Genomic DNA, 21,801 nt, shown 5'->3' on the forward strand with positions numbered 1-21,801 from the left:
TATTTTTACAAAAATAAGAAACATTCCTATACTTGCTTTGTCCAAACTGCTAGTGATGATATCAGGAAAAAAAATCTATTCATGCATTAAAATTAGTTATTTACTTCATTGATTTATCTATGACTTACCCAAATTTGAAAATCACCAACTCATGCAAAGAGTACACATTGTTCAAATGTGAAAAGAAACTTTACCTGCTCTTAAATGTCCAACTACATCTGCAAGGCTACCCTTCTTTACTTTGGTGATGAAGGCACCAAGGCGTCCTAAGTCAGTCATTTTTCCTCCAACAACCTGGATAATTACAAACTTATAAGTGCCCAAGGCTAAAACATAAGGTTTATGTTTGAGGAATTAATCACATCAGTCTTTTATGATGTACTTAGAATTGAGTGTAGGGACATTAATGAAGTGACATACATTTCTGTTAAAGAAGCTGGAAGCATGGCTTTAAAAAGAAAACATTGTCTCATTATGTTTAAGATGGCTATGTATCCTAAGAAAGCTTATGTACTGATTACTTATATTGACCTAACAACACAAAGGCGCCGCAAATAGTGTATAACCCTACAAGACAAATGCCAGTTCTTCCTTACTTACCAACAAACAGGAAGGGTTTGACACTGTTTACATCAGGGTTCACTTTTCTTTATCCTCTCAACTCATGCCCACCATGTGAATTATATTTCTAAATGCAGATAATGCCCCGTTGGCATTTCTGATCTTGATCTCTTTTGTATATTTTTAGTGGAATGTAGGTCTAAGACATAAAGACTAGGAATTCAGACCAACAACAGGAACTTTGAGGAAGCAATTTACCATGTTCAAAGAATAACAAGCCCAAATTATCTCTGCTACTGAACATGTGAATGAGCTCCTCAACTAAAATCTGTATGTGATTCAATCTAACTCTCAAAGCCAGAGTTATATTACTGAATATTCAACACTCTCACCTGGCTTTTCCACTCTAGCTAAAAATAAATAAATCGGAAAGTTCCTAAGTTTAATTTCTTCCCAAAGCAGGGGCTACATATGTATAATTAGAAGTTGGAGAGATATTCTCAAAGTTTGAGATTGATCCATAATCCATAGGGCTATACCCATTCAGATAGGTAATGAAAATTACTTCATAACAGGAGAAATTAAGGGTAATAATAAAAAGGTAATACTATTAAATACATCAACTTAAAAATTTTAACTGGATTAGTAGTCAATAGCTTGAAAGAAATCAAACTACCGCACAACTATAAAACAATCTCTTGGTAAATAACTTTAAAGCAGCAGCTTTGAATGTTTCTCTGTTTTTTAAAGGAAATAAAACCGTGAGATTTAACATATAGGCACAAGCATAATAAAACAAAATGTATGCACATATTTTTCCTACAATAAAATACAATCTTTTGTAATTTATTAGTTTTTTATTTTCTCTGTTAAAGTCAATTAATATTTTAAAGGGTACATTTTACTCTTTTGATATGACCATAAATTCTACTGCATTTAGAAAACAGTATCATTAATGATGTTTTATGTTGCTTTTCAAGTATAATAAAAAGTATAGTAATAAAATTATGCAATCTGCATTATCTAACCTTAGGACCACACATTAAAACTTTATTTTATATAAAACTGCACTTGAACTTTATATTCAGATAAATATTCTTTAGTTTTCCTATAATTTATTGCAGTTTTTTAACATATTGTCATATTAACAAAGTATTTTTAAAATATTAACCTAGATAAAATACTAAATTTACCATAAAGCATCACCATATTAACAAGACATTTGCTAGAAAGACTTTATTTGGAGAAGAGAGGAAAATATTTAAAAATCACTGTCAGACACTTTGTTGAGTCCTGTCCATACTGTAATTCCCTCTTTAAGAAACATTTGAAACCAGCATACTTACTTTCAGGCCCAGTAATGCACCTGATTCTTTGGGCATAGTTGTTCTCTTGTTAAGAATAACACGTCCAATTAATCGGTCCCCCTCTTTAGATGGCTGCCACGTTACAGGATGCTATTAAGACATGAATAAAGTTAAAGAAAATTTATTTTCTTTCCTGTAGTCACATAATTATTGGTTGTCACATGATGAGATTTCTTCAGTTAAAGACACAATAGGGAATTCTTGATACTGCTGGGCTCTATCCTTAGACAATTTTAATTTGCAGTGGACAACTATTATCTTAAATAGTTCTAAAAGTATCCAGCAGCTAAGTACATCCTTAAAAATATTTCTGAAATAAAATTAATTGAAATTTAAAAATATATCTGCTTCTATACAGAAACTGATTCTGTATTTTGAGTAGTATTGTGAATTTTTGATATATTTAACCAAATGACATCTGATTTCCAGTCATCATTTAATAATTCCTTTTTATTTAAACATTTTTATAATTATTCAGTGATAACTTTTTTATTCAAAACTGTTCTGTCTTAAATGAAATCAATGTTTGCTCTCATAAAATGTATAATGGAGCAGAATAAGATTACTATCGAGCACATATCAGCAAGGGACAATAAACAGCACATATTACCCCTAAATTCCAAACCCTCACTTCCCAGAAAGCTTACCGAACTAATTGGTGATGTTTCCCGACTATGCCACGTGGCAGGATCCAGCCAGTAATAATCCAAGTCACCTGCACAATAAAAAAAAAAAAGGAAATATAATGCTTTAGAGTAGAGAATGCTTTAATCATTTTAAGTATAACTTCTTCAATCTATAAAAGTTATGAATATCATAATCTTGACTGTGTGTATCCCAGAAAGATAATCTGCATTCCAAAGGCTGTGACCTGAATCCTTGGAATGAATGTATGTTACAAAAGCACTTCAGACTATAGGAAAGTTTTCTTTTACAGTCATCATCAGGCTAGAAACACACACAAAAAGTATGGAAGGCGCTGGGTTAACCCACTTCACTTACCCTCCATACCAAGGCACAGCCTGCTGAAATTGTATTCACTGAATTGAGATAAAAACTGAGTGTCTCCCTTTCTACTCTTCTGAACTATATCATATCTTTCAAAATTATTCACTGGCCTCTATCCTCTTCCCTCATCAGCTGAAGAACAAGATAAATACTTTTGGACATGATGTTGAATAATTCAATATCAAGAATAGCTTTTGGCAAAAGAGTACATACAAATGATAGACTATCCAATTTTATGAAAGCCATAAAAAACCTTTACAATCTTTAATTTTGTAAAAATGAACTCTTGAAATGAACTCTTAATTTTTATTGTTTTAGCTTAAAAGCAGAATGCTAAAGAAAACATCTGAGAAAAAAAGGAAGACGTACTGGAAAGCATCAGTTCTTCCAGTAATTGTATAGGAAGAAAGGACACAGTGGGTAATCCATGTGAGAAAAAAACCTTTTACATCTCATACATGAGACTAAGTCACTTAAAATATTTCTCCCTGTGGATCTTGAAAGAGAAAAATGTTAACAGAATGAGGAAAGCATGCCATCTAACAATGAGATGTCTAGCTGGTTTCTGAGGAAATGTTTGGCTAATATCTCTGAAGGTCCTAAGTAAAACTTTTTATGTAGACTACAGGCCTAGCACATATAGACACTATAAAAGAAATGTAATAGGAAACAAACATTTTATACGCCAGCATTAAAAAGCCATACACTTCAATTTCTCAGTGGCTGCTCCCCTTTCTTTTTTATACAACTAAAGGCCTGGTGCATGGATTTGAGCATCAGTGGGGTCCCTCGGCCTGCTCTGAGGGAACGGCTGAAACCAGCTCTCCAATATCCTCTGAGGGGTCCCAGATTGCAAGAGGGTGGTTCTCAGGTGATGCACCCTGGAATCAGGCTCCCTCCTCTCTGGTTCTGGGTCTGTCACCTGAGAACCACAGCTGCCAAGTCACCACAACTTGGCAGCTCCTGCATTGAGTGTCTGCCCCCTGGTGGGCAGTGCACGTCAGAGCTATCAGTCAGACAGTCAGATGGTTGCTTAGGCTTTTATATATAATATATAGATATCTTAGGAAGGTTGATGGAGAATATTATACATACTGCATAAATAAAAAAATATTCTTCAAATACATCATATAGGTAAAAGTAACAAATTTTATAAAGGGTGCATTAGAAGAAACTATATTTTGTGGAAATTTACTCCATATGGGGTCTCTAAGCCTCTCAAAATCATTCACTTTAAAATGTATACACAACTTGGTGTCGATAATAACAGAGTTTTAATCTTCTACTGGACCTTCTCAGATAATGAAATATAAGAACATTTATAAAAGGAAAGGGTTTTTTCCTCCTTTATTTTTATTGTTTTTAAAGGTCAGATGTTTATTTTTAAAGTTGCTGTCTTTAGTATCAAGATACTAAAGTTTTTTTTCTCTCTCTTAAAAGAAAAATGTATTTCTAATAATAAAATAATTAACTACAAATATCATTCAAAATCCTATTGCAATTCATAAAGCTTTCTCCCTAAAATTTCACATACTATGTAATAAAGTCTGATGACTTCTTAAGTGCTAATTCATTTCGAAATACTGGGACAAAAATAAAATGACTTCAATAAAATTAGTAATTTGAAAGCTGCTTTGTGAAGTCTTTGACTTTAAACAAAAAAAACTGTTGAAAATCAACCCCATTTAAAAGACTTCAAAAAAACAAAATATGACTTCAATAGTAAAACTCTGGGATCTTTCTCTGATGTATGGCCCAATTTCTCATATTGGATCAACCCTGTATTTAACTCAATTTGTCCTAAGTAAATCTAGATTAACATACCTTATGAATATTTGCTTACATGTAAATAACCAAAAGATTAGGTTTCTGGCACATTTTGATGATGATACTGAGCACTCTTTACTAGGAAAACATTGCTTTCATCTATAAGCTTTGTAGGATAATTATCTTGAATGGAGAGTTTAATTGATTTTAGATGGGACAGATATAGTTGCCAGGTGATTTCCCTATGCAGCCAGCAATAATTCATACCTTACCCTGACAGTGGTAATATGGATGCTATAGATTTTGCAGCTTAAAATAAAACCATATCCCCCAACTTTAGCCATAGATAGTATTGTCAATATATACTAAAAACATACAATAATATTTTTTTTTATATTTTAGAATACAGTTACACTTCCTTCACATTCTGAACAAATTCTAAGTGTCTTCTTATCACTAATTTCCATTATCAACCATTAAAATAAATTCTAAAATTTAAATTTTTAGTTTTAAACTATATTTGTTTCTTATTGCCATGTAATTACTAAATTTGAAGATATTATTGTCTTTTTAACTGCTCTAACTTGCCTTTATAAGTCACATCTCTTTAGTGTTAATGGGATAAGCAACACTAAACAAAACTTTCTCCTAAAATATTTGGACTCTAGCATATCCTACATAATAAAACCCCAATATGCAAATCAACTGAATGGTAGAACAACTGCTCGCTATGATGCACACTGACCACCAGGGGGCAGATGCTCAATGCACGAGCTGCTTCCTAGTGGTCAGTGCGCTCCCACAGCAGGAGTGCCGCTCAACCAGAAGCCAGACTCATGACTGGTGAGTGCAATGGCAGTGGTGCAATCCTCTCCTCCCTGAGCTGCAGGCAGGAAGTAAGGAGCGAGGGGTCCCAAACTGCGAGAGCCCCAGACTGCGAGAGGGATGTCTGACTGCCAGCTTAGGCCTGATCTCCAGGGGACATCCTCTGAGGGGCCTAGGACTCCGAGAGGGCGCAGGCTGGGCTGATGGACAGCCTCCACCCCCGCCCCAAGTGCATGAATTTCATGTACCAGGCCTCTAGTCATTAATAAAAAACATTTTCCTGGATTACTTTTCTAACATGTGATGAAAGATATTGATTTCAAGTGACATAGATACAAAAATGATTAATTCATGGTATAAGCAAGGAATTAACATAAAAGCATTTTGGTTCTAATGTTCAATATAGCTATAAAGGGATAAATGTACTGTTAATATTAATTTAGATTCAGGAAATGTCTGAGTCTATTTAAATAGTTCAAGTTCATAAATAGCCAAGTTTTATGAAGTGTTATGATTTTAAGCATTATTTTTGTGAATTCTTTAAAAAAGAGACTTTTATCCTACCCCTTGTGAAAAATAGGTTAAGCAATATATTAGCATACAACTTTCACTGCACAAATAAAAATGGGTTAATGATATGTGAGCCTTCTATACAGAGAATGAGCTGTCCCTACATGCAAGTCATCATGATTAGAGTACGTAACAATGCATAAACTTGCACCTCTGTGATTTTAAATTCTGTATCTTATGACATAAACTTGCACCTCTGTGATTTTAAATTCTGTATCTTATGACCTCATGTCAAGGCACAGCAGATTCCAATAAGACCAATCGAAGTCAATTGAACAAAAATACATTCTAAATAACATAAAGTATGATTGAGTGTGTATGAGTATATGAAATCTCTAAGGAGAAAACCACAAATCTAATTCCATACATTATATGTCTACTTAACAATTTTCATGACTGTTACATTGAACCAAGTAGAATGTTCACCTAGTGTGTAGTTACAATAGTAAAGGAAAGCTTATCTACACTAAAGCCTTGCAATATTAGAAAATCTGGAATTCTTCTTTATCTCCAGTATAAACACACAGCATATTTTTAAAACATCATTATAATGAATGGTGATTACAGATGGAACTCAAACTAATTACAAGATTGACTCATAGTAAATCTCCACAATTTCAAGTACATATCATAATAGTGCTGCCTGTCATCTCAAAAACTAAATTGTTCTTCCTATATAATACAGATTGTTGACATTTAAAAAAGTATAAAACTCATAGACCGAAAAATCAAAAGAATCCTCCTTCCCAGAGATTTCCTGTATTTCTTAAAAGATTTTCTTTTTTTTGTTTATCCTCCACAAAAGCATGTGCATTGACACTAAGTAAAATTAATAACTACTAACCTACTTTATAATAGCACAGTACATAAATTAAAATTTTGAACAAAATATAGATTTGTTAAATGTTTTATGCAGTGCATACACAAAAAACCAACTCAATTCTAAGAATGTGTTTGTAATTTGAGACAAATTAAGACACAGAGTATCATGTTCACCACACATGAGTTAATAAATATGGCTTTGATTATAAATATGGCTTTGATTGTATGATTAAAAACATACATTTTAGCTCATTTTAATATTTTACAAGGACATTCTTTTCATTGACAGTAATCAAAATCCAAGTCTAAGAACTGTGGTAAATCTTAACTTCTCATTAATATAATGAAAATACCATTTTGAAATATTTCCCTCCTATTTTAGAAGACTATTTCACATTTGTTTATGTCTACAAAAGTTGTGTCTACTCCCATCCATAAGTTATATACAATAGTGGAGCTGACATTGGGATAAATCAGTAATAATGTGTTATGCAGCAGGGATAAGCTGCCAGGGATAAGAAATTAGCTGCCAGGGATAAGAAACGCTATTATTTAATAGGACTTACTTTTCTAGGCAATAAAATAAAATGGAAAAACATACTTGTTAAATTTAGTCATTAATCTGTGAAATGTGAAACCCAATGTGTAATGATACAAAATTACAGATGAGTTACTATCAGTCTAAATTCCTAGTATACTAAAAATATTGGTCCTCAAATACTTTTTGGTGAGTTCATCCAAAATTCACATCAGTGGTCACTCCATAATTTGGTGGTGGGACTAGATTCATCTCCAACTATTTGTCTTAAGCAAGCACGCTTCAATAATTCTAAGTAACGTAAAACCCAATCTCTGGTTTGGGCCCAGGATACATACACAAAAAGTGTCATTCCTTGGAAGAATTACATTCTCTCCCGCCCTCAGGGATTCGTTAGAGTGGCAGTTCTCTAAATGCATGTTAGAAATTTCACTTTCAAAATCCTCCTTTGTTCACAATATGCTCTGTTTCTATCACAGAACCAACAATAACATTCTCTCTGTCTCTTCGGCATATAAATTTGATAGTTCAAGTAAATGCATCAACTATTTTTAATTAAGTTAAAGAGGTGTCTGTCAAAGATGTTTGTATTTAGAAATTACAATATTTATGCTCAACAGAACCTGCAGAGTGAACAAAATCTGGAAAGAGATTAAGTATTTGCTTTAGAGCCAGTGATGCCATCTTATGTCTTTCATAAGTAGCTTATCTCCAAAAGAAGAATTTCATTAATATATTTAATTGAGGTGGTACTTTTTGGATTATAAGTCCTTTTTGGTGAAGTTGAGAATTAACTTTTGGAATGCCAACCCTACCAGCACAGAATTTTATAAAAATAGTTATAGTGATCTCAGAATCAATATTTCTAGTTGAGCTCTGAGTTCAATCATTAAAAAAAAAAAAAAAAAAAGACAAGGCCTCAACTTGGAAAATAATAACTTATAATACATATAAGTATATATATTAAAAGTATTTCCAGTAATAATACTGATAAGCATTTCTGTCAATTTTAATGGGATGTAAAAATTAAGAAAATATGCTTTTTCTGCCTCAGAGTTTACTTATTTGAAACTTTGAATAATGAGAGAACTATGTTGTATTTTAACTTCTCTATTAACATTATTATATCTTATCTGCTATTTATAATTATTTTGTTTTTTTATAAAACATGAAAATTAGCTATTGTGTAAAAAAGAACATTGTATTAGAAACTGGACACTTGTGATTATAATTCTAACTCTGCCATTTTAGGTGAATTCTCTTTTTAATAGCCCTTTATTTCTATAAACCTTACCCTCATCTAAAATGGGGATAATACCACTTGGTTACAATATTTTACGAGGATTAAATGAGATATGTTAGATTTGTAAATTAGAAACAACTTTAGCAATAGATTTTATAGTATAATTACATAGTTGTGATTATAAATATGAAATAATGGTATTATAGTTGAATACCTAGTCTAGCTAATATAGGTAAAATCAGTAATTTTGCAAAATATGTATGCTGTGAAATAGGCTTAGAAAAATAATAAAGTCACTTTGTTTGTAGAAATTATTAATTGGCTTGATATAAGCCAAATGCTCAAGTGTTCAGAATAAATGAATATATTTTTTTAAAATTCCATTTGTTAAGTGATGAGGAAATAACATATGTAAAAATAGTAACATAAATCTTCCTATTAATTTCCACAAAGCCAATTTAAGCCTAAGGGAATAAGAATATGGCTACTTTTATAGTATAAGCTATCTATATACTGAAATGTATACAGCTTAACAACTAATCAAAAATATCTGAATAATTAATCTGACCAGCTCATATCCTTAATCTAAAATTAAGCATTTTGTCATTTCTTTATATAATATTTTTAAGTGGGAGAACAAAATACATGTGATATATAAACCAAATATTTCAGACTGAATTTCTCCAAATCAGGAAACAAGTAGACCATTTTATGCCTTTATGTATTTTTTCTGATGACTCAGATTACCCCTGAAAATGTTTCCTTGCAACCAGCTTATATTATACCTTAAGAATTATTTGGTATATTAATAGATATTAACTATGGGATACATTTTAATAATTAATATTCTGATTAGTTATAAACATCCTAACTTCCTCAGATTTCTTTCTTTTCCTCACATGTCTTTTATAGTCCTAACAAAATAATCTAAATAATAAAAAGATTGATGGTCTTAAAAAAATAACTTTAAATATGTACTAGTGTCACCTGGATGATGGGGTTTGGGGAAAAATAGAAAATTTCGTGACTTTAAATAGGCTAAAAGACATTGAGAAATAAAAAGCTATTTGAGATGGAAGACATTAGTCATCAGTTTAAATTTTCCTAATTTTGAAAGACTCACAACTTAGATTTTTGAGACTCCAGGAGGCTTTAGGTTTCAGAAACATTCCCAAAATACCATGTTGTGCAATGACCTCTTTACTCCTTAGCTCTGCAGTGAACTGATGCTACAAGACCCAGAAGTGGTTGTAAATGAAAGTTCCTGAAAGTTTCAAGCAATAACAACAACAAAAACAAAATAAAAAAACACACATACATACATAAACACACACATGCATGAGCGCGCACATGCACGCGTGCACACACACACACTTTTGTGCCTTAGAATAACAAAAGAAGGGTATTCATGGTCTTCAGCAAATCTAGACCAGACTGTATTTATTATCTGCATTAAATGAGAAGAAAGTGTATCTGAAGAAATGTGTTCAAGATGATTAATAGGGCAAAATGATTTCCACCAATAATAGTTTAGAGAGGAATAAATTTCATGTATAAATATGGTTTGAGGCTTCATGACTGAAAAATGTCCTCCTTAGCGTGTAGATATATACAGAATGAGAAAGTACGCTGAATAGCAAATCACAAAATTAACAATCTTAGGGAAACTTTTCTGTTTCTTCTAACACAATGACTCTTCATCAATAGGAATTTGGGGAAGTGCTGCACACAGGAGGGAAATATTTTACTGCAACTTTCCAACTGACCAGGCTTCCACATTGACACTGAGTATTCCATTCACTTGGGAGAACAGGTTGTCACGTGCAAAGCCTCGGAATAATCAGCCAGGAAACCCTGTGGAAAAAACCGGGGTTTATTTGTTTTCATTGTTTGGGGACTGGATGTTAACCACAGGCTAAAGAAATTGTAGTGCTGGGCAAGTTCACAGCATATATTATAAGAAAGCACTCTAGATGTAAATCTCTTTGATAAAGAAAAATGTTAGTTTTTATCCAGACCTCACATCCAGGCACTGCTAGCAAAATAAGATTAATTTGCAATAATAATTCTGAATGTCAAGTCAATTTCTACCTGCCTCTACATCCAAAGATATAAAAATGAAAAATATGGAGATCAATATATTAACATGGTTTTGGTAATATAGATAAGAAGGATAAGAGTCAAATGATGATAAAGATGAATTTAAGGGCGTGTAGAATAAAATGGAAGTAGTTATGAGGGATTGATACTGCTTAAGCCTTAAAATATATAATTAAGCTAAAAAATATTAGAAAACAAATTTATTCTAGCAAACATTTTGGGTAATATAAATGAATGTTTAAAACCAGAGTTCCAGCAAAGCAAGTTACTGTAAATGTTGCTTATTTCCTTTCTTTTTGGTTTTGTTTCTGTTTGTTTGTCTTTGTTTTTATTTTGTGTATGCAAACAAAAAAGTTATAGAAACATTGAAGGACTTTTTTAAGGTTGGAAATGCCTTGACTGGTAGTGGGAAATCACTGGGCATAGAAGTTTTAAAAAGATGTTTATGCCTCAACATGGTTCTAGAAAAACATGCTAAGTATCCATATTCATAAACCATCAAAATTAGAGCCATCAGAAACTAGGCTGCAAAACACTGCAAGGTCACCTCTGCCGCAGTGCTTAAGAGGTCAGGCAGTCCCTTTAAATGTGCCCAGCTCCATCTGATGAAAGATAATTCAAGTAAGAAAACCACAAAAAGCAATGAAGGGGAAAAAGTAATATTCACAAATGCAAATAGCAAATATACCTCTTTGTATAAAGCCAACAAAGTTAAGGTAGCTCCAAGATTAACCCACTGACTTAAGAAAAGATGTCCAGAGTTCCTAGATACTTAAGGTTTGGATTAATCACTCTAAAATGATCTTTTCATTAAAATAATTTCAAAATATCTTCATCTTACATTTTCATAATAAAACCTGTACCATTTTTTAAAAAAAATCAGAGCATCTCACTGGCCTAGACTTAGAATGCTCAACATGATTTTGTGGCTTGGTCACAGGGGCCCTTCTCTTAAGCTTGGGCCTTCTACTCAGAAATGCATGGCAAACCATATTAATGGTGTGTCTGCCTAACATTAGATCAATGACTCCGCAATTACTTAGTGGTACTGAACTACTCCCAAGCTCACTTCAGAGGGTACCTATTCTTTTTTTTTTTTAAGGACAACATACTTCAATATTTTTAAATATTTAATTTAAAGCAATACCCACAGAGGTCTTTGTGTGGGATATGCAGTAAATCTACTAAGATATTATAAAACTCTTAATTAATCCAGACCACCAGACAGCCATGCACCTGTACTTACATTGCATTTCTAGAGTCCCTTTCTCCCACTGCCCCCAATATCGTTTTTATATACTGTCCTTATCAAATCACTAACTGGTGGTGAATTTACTCACATATGGATCATGCTGCTGCTGCTATTTCTCTGTGAAACTACACAGAAAAACCTTCTTTCCGGTGTCAATATCAGGAAAGATAAATATGTATGTAAATGACTGGTTCTTATGTTACAGAAACTGTAAATTTTGTAACTGATAGAACTCTTCTCAGAGCATGTGTGTTAGAATGTTTATTGTTAAAACGGAAACCAAATTTTCTACCCTTGTTCTTACTCATCAACTGTTTTACACACTTTTAACTTATTTCAAATGGCTATATATTCACATTTGGTAGCTAGCTTAAGTCACTTTTAGTATTAAGGTAGATTACAAAGTGGGAATTAAAATTAAATTAAATATTTATACATAAAACATAATTTAATATATTTACTATAACCATTTTCATTAAAGTTTAGATTTTTTTTCATTCATCAATCTCAAAATATCTTTGATACAATGGGAAACAACTTAGAAATACAAGTGATATACAGGTGTTAGCTTATTTATAGCTTTTAAGTAGCAGAATTTGGTAAACACAAATATATAAGGTATTAGCTTATTTGTAAATATTGCCAAAGAATGGAAAATAAGTGAAAAAGGGTTTTCAACTAACAAAAACCAGTATCACAAATCTGAGGTCCATGACTTTACTCCTTCAAAACCTAGTAAACTTTCACTCATAATTTTAGAATCACAATCCTAAGAGTCGGTCTGTTATTGAGCTCCATACAACCAGGGAAGATGCACATTGCTAAACACAAAGGAATCGGTTCAGGTAAGCACAATGACAGCAATAAGAACTCACAAGAATGGGCACAGGATAATTGAAAACAACACAAACAAATAAAAAAATTGGGTTAAGGCTCTTTCTGCCCTTAACACTGTGATACTGTGAGTATACTATAACTGTACTAACAGACAACATAATAACTGATGTTAAAACAATAGCCATTAGACAACAACTAAAAAATTATTGTATGAAGCATGAACTTTTGTGAAAGTACGACATAATCCTTTTCCCAGACTTCCTGGTTAAAAATAAACAACAACAAAAAGAGTAATATACAATTCTATATAAAATTTTTTAATGAAAATGAAATTAATTACCACATGCCAGTTGGCAATTGTTTAGCATATTGGAAAACTCAGATACCTAGAATGAGGTATTTGAAGCTAAGATTTTATAATTCCAAAATTAAATCATTACTCAATGCAAAAAAAGAGAAACATGGAACAGTTTATCAAACAGTGCTTTAGATTTATGTGTTAAAATTAAGGATTCAATACACTATAAATAGTATCTTATTTTCTCCCTTTGAATGTTATATTTTTTTATATTTTATGAATGTAGTACCAAAAATAAAAAAATAGAGGGTTAATTGCTCCTTGAATAATGTTCTACACATACAGTGGCTAAATTGTTTTTTAAAGATACTTACTATTAATAAAGTTAATGTCTCTTAAGTAAGAGTAAAACAAAGTGAACAAAACTATCATTTCTGAAGGATTGGTTATATAACTGAATTACATTGTGAAATTAACTGATATTTGATGAAAATAATTAAAACTGAATTTTGTTAGCATTGATATCTAACACTTTCAGTGACAATAAAACTGAAATTTGAAATTAGTCTTTGAACAATTTGTTAGCAGTATTACATTGAATGCTACTTCAAAAACATTAAGAATAATAATTTTTTCTGAGTTCTCTAATGCAAATTTTATAAATTGATACTAAGCCTTTCTAATTAAGATATAGGAATATCACTCACAAAGGCAGTAAATATCATTAAGTAATTTCAATAACTATGAGCACATTTAAGATTGACAGAATAAGTCCAATTATCTTAACAATATAAGACCATATACTGCACATAATTTCCAATTTAATCAACCCAAATTTTAGCTAAAATGGCCTATTGACCACATCAAGAATGATCTGGAGAAATGGATGAACCAATGAAAATGGATCAACCAAAGAAAACAATTATATCAATAATATCTCTTATACTCATTTTCTTCCTATCTAGCAAAACTGTAAGTAATATTTACTTTTAGGTATAAAATGCATATTATTGATTTTTAAAATATATCTTTAAACTTGGATTCAAGTAATTGTTGCAACTATATTCTAATGTCTAAATATTAATTTTTCAAATGAGAAACTCTATATTACTCTAGCCTGGCTATTTTGCTTTTTTTTTTAAAAAATGTTGAAAGTGATTAAAAAAAAAAAACAAAAAAACAAAAAACAGCCCTGGACAGTCTGCTCAGTGGTTGGAGCATTGTCCTTGTGCATCAGGGAGACACCGGTTCCATTCCTAGTCAAGGGCAGGTACTTGAGTTGCAGGTTTGTTCCCAGCCTGGAGTCAAGTCGGGGTGCTTGAGGGAGAAGACCAGTCTATGTATCTCTCACATCAATGTTTCTTTCTCTTTCCCTCCCTCCCCTCTACTCTCTCTGGAAAGCAATGGAAAAAATTTCCTCAGGTGAGGGTTAACAAAACAAAAAAGAAAAGGATTAAAAACACTGAAAGGAGACATCTTGCTGGCCTTTTTTTCACTTATCAAGAATTTCTATAATTTTATTTGTTTTCTAAAGTGATGCACTAATAGTTTATTATTGTTGTTGTTGTTGTTGTTTTTAATATATTTTATTGATTTTTTACAGAGAGGGATAGAGAGTTAGAAATATCGATGAAAATCATCGATTAGCTGCCTCTTGCACACCCTCTACTGGGGATGTGCCCGCAACCAAGGTATGTGCCCTTAACCGGAATCGAACCTGGGTCCTTTCAGTCCGCAGGCTGACACTCTATCCACTGAGCCAAACCGGTTTCGGCAATAGTTTTAATGACAAAAATCACACACACACACACACACACACACACACACACACACACACACACACAGATCTTTGGGCCTATTAGCTACAGTCTTCGTTCACTGTATTTTAGGTCAAATACCCAGATGTGTAGTTAGTTCACAGGCAAGAAAACTGTACTCATTGCAATTCAGCTTCGTACAGCCAGTCAGGGCAAATGTGGAGACTAAAGGGAGTATGTTCAAAGATTCTGGATGTCAAACCCAAAGGGGCAACCTTCAAGCAAAACCACCAAAAACAGATCTTTCTCCTCCTTACAAACCATGAGTTTCTTACCAATATTTTGAGGTGATTAAACAGATATTTAGGATTTCTAATTTCATACTCAATTTTTCCATCACTTTTTTGTCTTCATTTAATAGCTCTGATGGTGACAGTAAAATCTCATAGACGAAAACAAACCTTACATGAAAACCACTATAACTAAATGTCTGATTCTAGAACAAGACTCACATATGAAGTCAGGAAATCACAACTTATTTGTCAAAGAAGTCTTTTGTCAGAGAATTAAAAAAAAAAAAAAAAAAAAAAAAAAAAACCACAAAAAAAAAAACCACACACAAAAAAACTAGTCTGTCTGGCATTTTGAACAGAAAAAGGCCCTAGCCAGCCCTTCAGGTACAGCTAAAATAATGTTGGTCCACACAAAACACAGTCCCCTATTCGTCTAAATGAAAGCTCTCTATGTTGTATTTGAATTTTCAGTCATCCCTAACCTCTTTACCTACATCAGTATATTTAATCATTTATTTATATTTTTTGATAATTAAGCCTGGGGTGGATTTTTTCACTGCATTGTGGAAGAACATAGCCCATGAAAATATCAAATAGTAATTAAGTATTCTTATAAGCATGAGCATTTTGAAGTAGGTGTAGGGTTTATCCATTATTCATAGAAGAAAAAACAACTTACCTTCATGCAGGCAAGACTTTTCCTACTACTGAATATCAAGTAATTTGTTTTTGTAATACTTTTAATATAATTTTGATTGATTTCAGAGAGGAAGGAAGAGAGAGAAAGAGATGGAAACATCAATGATGAGAAACAATCATTGATTGGCTGCCTCCTCCCCCCCTTCACCCCCCACTGGAGATCGAGCCCACAACCCGGGCATGTGTCCTTGACCGGAATCAAACCCCCAGACCCTTCGGTCCACAGGCCTACTCTCTATCCACTGAGCCAAACCAGATAGGGCTGTTTTTGTAATATTTAAGGCAAGGTTATAACCTGGGTTATGTGACTCCTTTTATAGGGTGCATAGATTTAAGGGATATATATATATATATTCTTTAAAATTGTATATAAAATTTTGAGTGCAGAACTGTTTCTCTGTGGAGAGCCCATTGCTTCCTTATTTCTCTGAGGGTCCCATGATCTCTCTCAAAATTAACAACAAATGGCTGAAGAGCCAGGATAAGGCCAGCACATTGCTATCTAGCTTCAGCGGGTTACGTTTAGCTCCCAGAATTATTCTATCTTGCAGGCCCTCATCCTCAACAGCATACTTTCATTAAGACTCCTATTTTAGGTAAGCACTTAGGAAGTCAGGAAACCATGTTCAGACAAAATGAGCTTTGTGATTACATACAGAGGGCAAGGGAATTCACTTGGTCTCTCTATACAAGAAAGCACTTTTGTGAATTATCAAGAGTCTAATTAATCATAATTTTAAAAAGCCTTTAATATCAATAGGCAAGAGAACTTACTATATGCAGATAGGCTAATATTTCTTCCCTGATTAGTGCTTTAAATAATTTCAAAGACATTTACCAAAAAGAAAAATATAAAAAAATGGTAACAAATTTCATATAATCTAAAATTATTAAAAAACATTATCTTGGAATCAAAGTAAAATTTCAAAGTGACTAAAAAATTGTTCCAATTTTGACTACCAAAATTCTAGGGCTAAGCATTCTCTTAAAGGACAAAAAAATAAAATAAAATAATAAAAACAAAACAAAAAACTGCAATTCTACCAGTTTCTTGTTACAAAAAGAAAAAAAAAATCTAAAAATCTTCAAAAGCTAGGAATAAGACTAAACTATTTCACAGATGTTATACAATTAAAATGTATTTGTTAGAACCCATCTATTACAATCAATATGGACCCTTTTCTGAAGTCAGCTTTGAAATTTGTCCAATATTTACAGTTTACCAAAAGAAGAACTTATTTCTCAGCTCTCTAAAACTCATACAACTCATATAAAACTTATTTGAAACAACAAATTTAAATTAGCTAGACATTCAAAAAAGTTTGGTTTCATTTCTGCAAAGAACTGACCAACTTATTATATTATTACAATTATCTTCTTAAAGATAAAAGTTGGCCTACTTAAAGCAGCCTATCTAAAAATCTAAACCCATTTCATTAATCTACAATTCACAGGCATGAAAATAAGTATTATAAAAGTCTTCTTGATTATTAATATTATTATAATATAATTACTAATTATTTTATTGATTTACCTACTTTATAGTTTCACAAGCTGATTCCTAATCTCTCTGGCTTTAGAAAATTGAGAACAGAAAGTGCCTCTGGATTACCTGGAGAAAAATAGGGAAAAATATATACTTGCTGGTCACTGGGATTAATTTTGTCTTTGTTTTTCACATGACTTCCATCATTTCATTAACAGAACTCTTCTCAGGAACAATCACAGGATATGCTTCAAAAGGAAAATACCTCCTTCTCCTGAGGAGCTTTCAGACCACACACTAATAACTACAGCACATATAAAATCAGAAAGTTGGAAGAAACTTGAGCAAACGACCTTTCGTATCATGGAGAATATAAACTAGTGAAAGGACAATATGCAAATTAAACTAGGTCAACTGGCCATCTTCCAGATGTCTGACTTCCTTCCTGACAAAGCCATGGTGGTAGGGGACAAGACAGAGGCACTTAGGGGCAATCACGCTGGCAGGGGAGGGCAGTTGGGGGCGAGATCAGGCAGGCAAAGGGGCAAGGAAAAGGTGATCAGACCAGTGGGGGGGGGGGGTTGTGTGCCAAGGTAGGGGCAATCAGGCCTGCAGAGGGGCAAAATAGGGGCACTCAGGCTGGCAGGCAGAGGAGTTAGGGGAGATCATGTTGGAAGGCAGAGGGGTTAGGAGCAATCAGGCAGATAGGCAGGCGAAGGATTAGGAGCCTGTCATCCCAGATTCCGAGACAGATGTCTGACTGTGGGTTTAGGCCTGATGTGGGATCAGGCCTAAACCAGCAGTTGGACAACCCTCAAGGGGGTCCCAGATTGGAGAGGTACAGGCTGGGCTGAGGAAGCCCCCTCCATGCATGAATTTCATGCACCGGGGTTCTAATCAATTTACTGATGAAGTTGTTGCCCTCAAATCTCTTTGCATGAAGATGACTAATCAGACTGGTTCCTTAGAGCTAGAGAGAGAAATCGATCCTTGCTTTTCTTTCATCTCTCATGTGCATCTGTGTGGAGATATGAGACATCACTGCCTCAGCCTTTTTCTCATCATGAGTATCTATCATTAAAAAGATCCAGTCAGATGACAGTAAACACAAGATTCATAATTCTTTTCAGCTAGCAAAAACTAGCCACTCTGCAAGCACATGGCTCAAGTTACATTAAATACTTCTATTGTCTCCAAAGAACATATTTAATTAAACAAAGAACTTGTATGCATATATGCATAACCCATAGACACAGACACATAGACACAGACAATAGGGTGGTGAGGGCCTGGGGCAGGAAATAGGATGGGGATGAGCTAAAAGGGATCATTGGGGAAGAAAGGGGACTTATGCAATACTGTGGACAGTAAATGTTTAAATTTTTTTTTATATTTTATTGATTTTGTACAGAGAGGAAGGGAGAGAGATAGAGAGCTACAAACATCGATGAGAGTCATCGATCAGCTGCCTCTTGCACACCCTCTACTGAGGATATGCCCGCAACCAAGGTACATGCCCTTGACCGGAATTGAACCCGGGACCTTTCAGTCCCCAAGCTGATGCTCTATCCATTGAGCCAAACCGGTTTCGGCTAAATATTTAATTTTTAATTTTTTTTAAAAAAAGTCTAAACTCATGAATCAGGCAGCAATCTGATTCAGTCTTTTTAGAGTGAGAGGCTGCTGACTGCGTTTCTCCTAGTTGCCTTGGATCTTTTGGATTTTAAGCTTGCCCTTAGCAGAAAGTGGACCTCTTGAAAGTCATTTGCTGAGAAGAGCAGGCTGGAGCTTCCCCCAGATGCCCTCAGCAGTACATGCTGTACCTGAGAGCGAAGGAGGGGGCAGGGAGGCGTGCTAACGTCCCTGGCAGGCTTTCAGAGGGCCCAGCAGCTCTGCATCCAGGACCTTATCTGGCTGCAGCAAAACACATGATGCCTCCTTTGCCTCCCAAGGAGTCTGACAGCGGGTGCCCTCAAGACACCCCAAACTTGCTCAATGCCTACTTGGCAAAATAGTTACAGCAGAGTCAAGAGATTCGCTGGTTTAATTTTAAAAAGCCATAATCTCTCTTCCAAAAAACAGCCTCAGTTGCTAAAACACTGCAAAGGAAGAAGAAAAAAAAAACGTAAAAGATTTCTATTTCTCTTTTATTAATAAAACTGCATACCTTTACAAATTAAATAATAGTGTCGTTTGCTACACAGAAATGACCATCAGATGATCTTGAGCATCTGAAAAATGCCATGCCGTTCTCACAGAGAATAACATTAGAGTCTTTTTCCAAACTGGCAGAATGGAAACAAGGGCCAGAAGGGGTTAGTTCCTCTGTTGCCCAAGGTCACACACCCAACTCAGACCCAAAAGACTCTGTTTCCCTTTCCTTCTTTCTGTCTGGGCTCTGTATTCCCCTTATCTGAACATTTTTGCCTTCAGTCCAAAGGTTAGCATCACACAAAAACACAGGAATTCCCAAGACGTGCTCTGAAATAACTGTCGACTAGGAGAAACAAGGCCTTGAAGCCTTTGTTTAAATACTCCAAAACAACAACCTACATATAAACTGATATCTTTATATTTTTAAGAAGATTAAACTCGGAAGCTTCTAATATTAGTGACATCACTGAACAGGGAAAACAACTTTCTTCGATCAAATCACAAAAGGAAACTATGTATTTCTGACTTAATTGTGTAATATACATACAACAAAGTAAGGGTTAAATACTAAATTACAGATGAATGTATGCTCCAGGTATTCATTCAAGACGTGAAACATAACAATAACTTAATGTAATGCAACTAGAAGATCACCATGCATTCTAAAATGATATTATATTTGTGCAATTCCCATGTTCAAAGTAAAATAGTTCTCATTCTCTACTGACATAATCCACTGAAGCATTTTAATATCTTACTCTTTGAATAATTAAACAACATACTGCATTCATTTTACATTTATGCATAAGGTTAATATTATGGCTTAGTTTACCTGTTCCTGGGAGCAGCGTATGAAGTAGTAGGAACTGCAGAAACCAGCAAACATAACAGCAGCATCAGAGTATCAGAGTGGTTAAATAAATGCTGCTGGCATCAAATCACTAAATTCTAGCTAGCAGTGGCAGCAAATCCACCAAAATGCAAAAGAATTTTAAAAACAAAAAATAAAAACCCTGTAGTCCTTGCATTCTAAATCAAAACAAACAAACAAAAAAAGCCTGCAGTGTTCAACCTTATACAACTGTGACACTAAACAAGGCCATAAGTGCTGCTGTCATCACAACGGATCTCTGCAGTGCACAGATGCTCCTTGATTACCGCACACTAATCTATAGGCTCTGTGCTGTACTAAGAGGTTCCCACTATAGCAAACACCAAAGCTCTGGTGGATCCATAATTAACCATTTCCTGACACAAGCACCTTCCTGTAGGCGGAGACACACAAAACACTGGGGTCCCTTAAAGCTAGCACAGGAGAAAAGACTCAGGCAGAGGCTTGAAGAGTGCCTCTTATCCCCTCCCACCCCCAGTGACAATGCACTGAGATACCCATGGGCTAAGATGACAAAGTCAAGCAGACCCCTGCTGGCTTGTGGACCACAGAAAACTCACCTGAAATGATTTGGTCCCATTATCAATCACTGGCAATGATGCTGTCAAGCCCCGTGTAAGAGGACATTTCCTCTGCAGTTTCCCTATCTGAGAATGCCCAATGACAACAACTAACTGCACAAGGAAGCATCCACTAAGAGTAGAGGAGTGACTGTTGGGAACAGGGACGAAAGTGCTTGTTCAGGCTCTTCCGGGATGGCCAGCCTCCTGCTATTAGTAGCTCATCTCCAGGGGGCCAAAGGGCAACCTCAAATAGGTTTGGCTAGAGAGTTGGGGGGGTGGGGTCATATTTCCAATATTTTTAAAGATGCAGGTCTTTTGATGATTGTAGAGTCACAATTCATAGTCTAACAGATTTTTTTCACTGCAATATAGAATCATTCCCCTCTCATTAAGTCACTACTTTTACATTACTCACCCAATATCATGAATTACACAGAACAACAGCAACAATAACAACAACAAAAATCAGTTGATTTTTAAATTATATCATTCCCCAATTTCATCTTTATATTATCTGGTTTCCAGAAACAATGAACAATTATATACTTCTCTAATGCACTGGGGAATGTTATTAAAAAAGTAGAGACAAACTGCTATTAGTTTGCTTTAGAAAATGAAATGATCAAGTAATAATAATAATACCAGGTAGTGAGAATAAAAAACAATCTTTCATTTATTTAAACTAAATGCTCTATGTTTACTTAAACCATATATACTTATAAAAATAATTATCTGATAAGGAAAAAAATACTGAAACATGGATCATCTC

The 21,801-nt window shown here is 34.0% G+C and overlaps 1 protein-coding gene across 49 annotated transcripts in view; it reads right to left on the minus strand.

The window, feature by feature from the left end:
* Positions 1-21,801, minus strand: part of RIMS1 (regulating synaptic membrane exocytosis 1) — a 389,815-nt gene that overhangs the window by 134,023 nt on the left and 233,991 nt on the right. For all 49 annotated transcript variants that reach the window (XM_036413979.2, XM_045572599.1, XM_036413996.2 and 46 more), the window contains 3 exons: positions 2,576-2,643; positions 1,908-2,018; positions 195-294 (listed from right to left, as the gene is read on the minus strand). In XM_036413979.2, the coding sequence (XP_036269872.1) occupies positions 195-294; positions 1,908-2,018; positions 2,576-2,643 (279 nt within the window). The remainder of the gene's footprint in view (positions 1-194; positions 295-1,907; positions 2,019-2,575; positions 2,644-21,801) is intronic.

Source organism: Pipistrellus kuhlii, unplaced genomic scaffold, assembly GCF_014108245.1.
Source record: "Pipistrellus kuhlii isolate mPipKuh1 unplaced genomic scaffold, mPipKuh1.p scaffold_m20_p_5, whole genome shotgun sequence".
Taxonomy (NCBI): Eukaryota; Metazoa; Chordata; class Mammalia; order Chiroptera; family Vespertilionidae; genus Pipistrellus; species Pipistrellus kuhlii.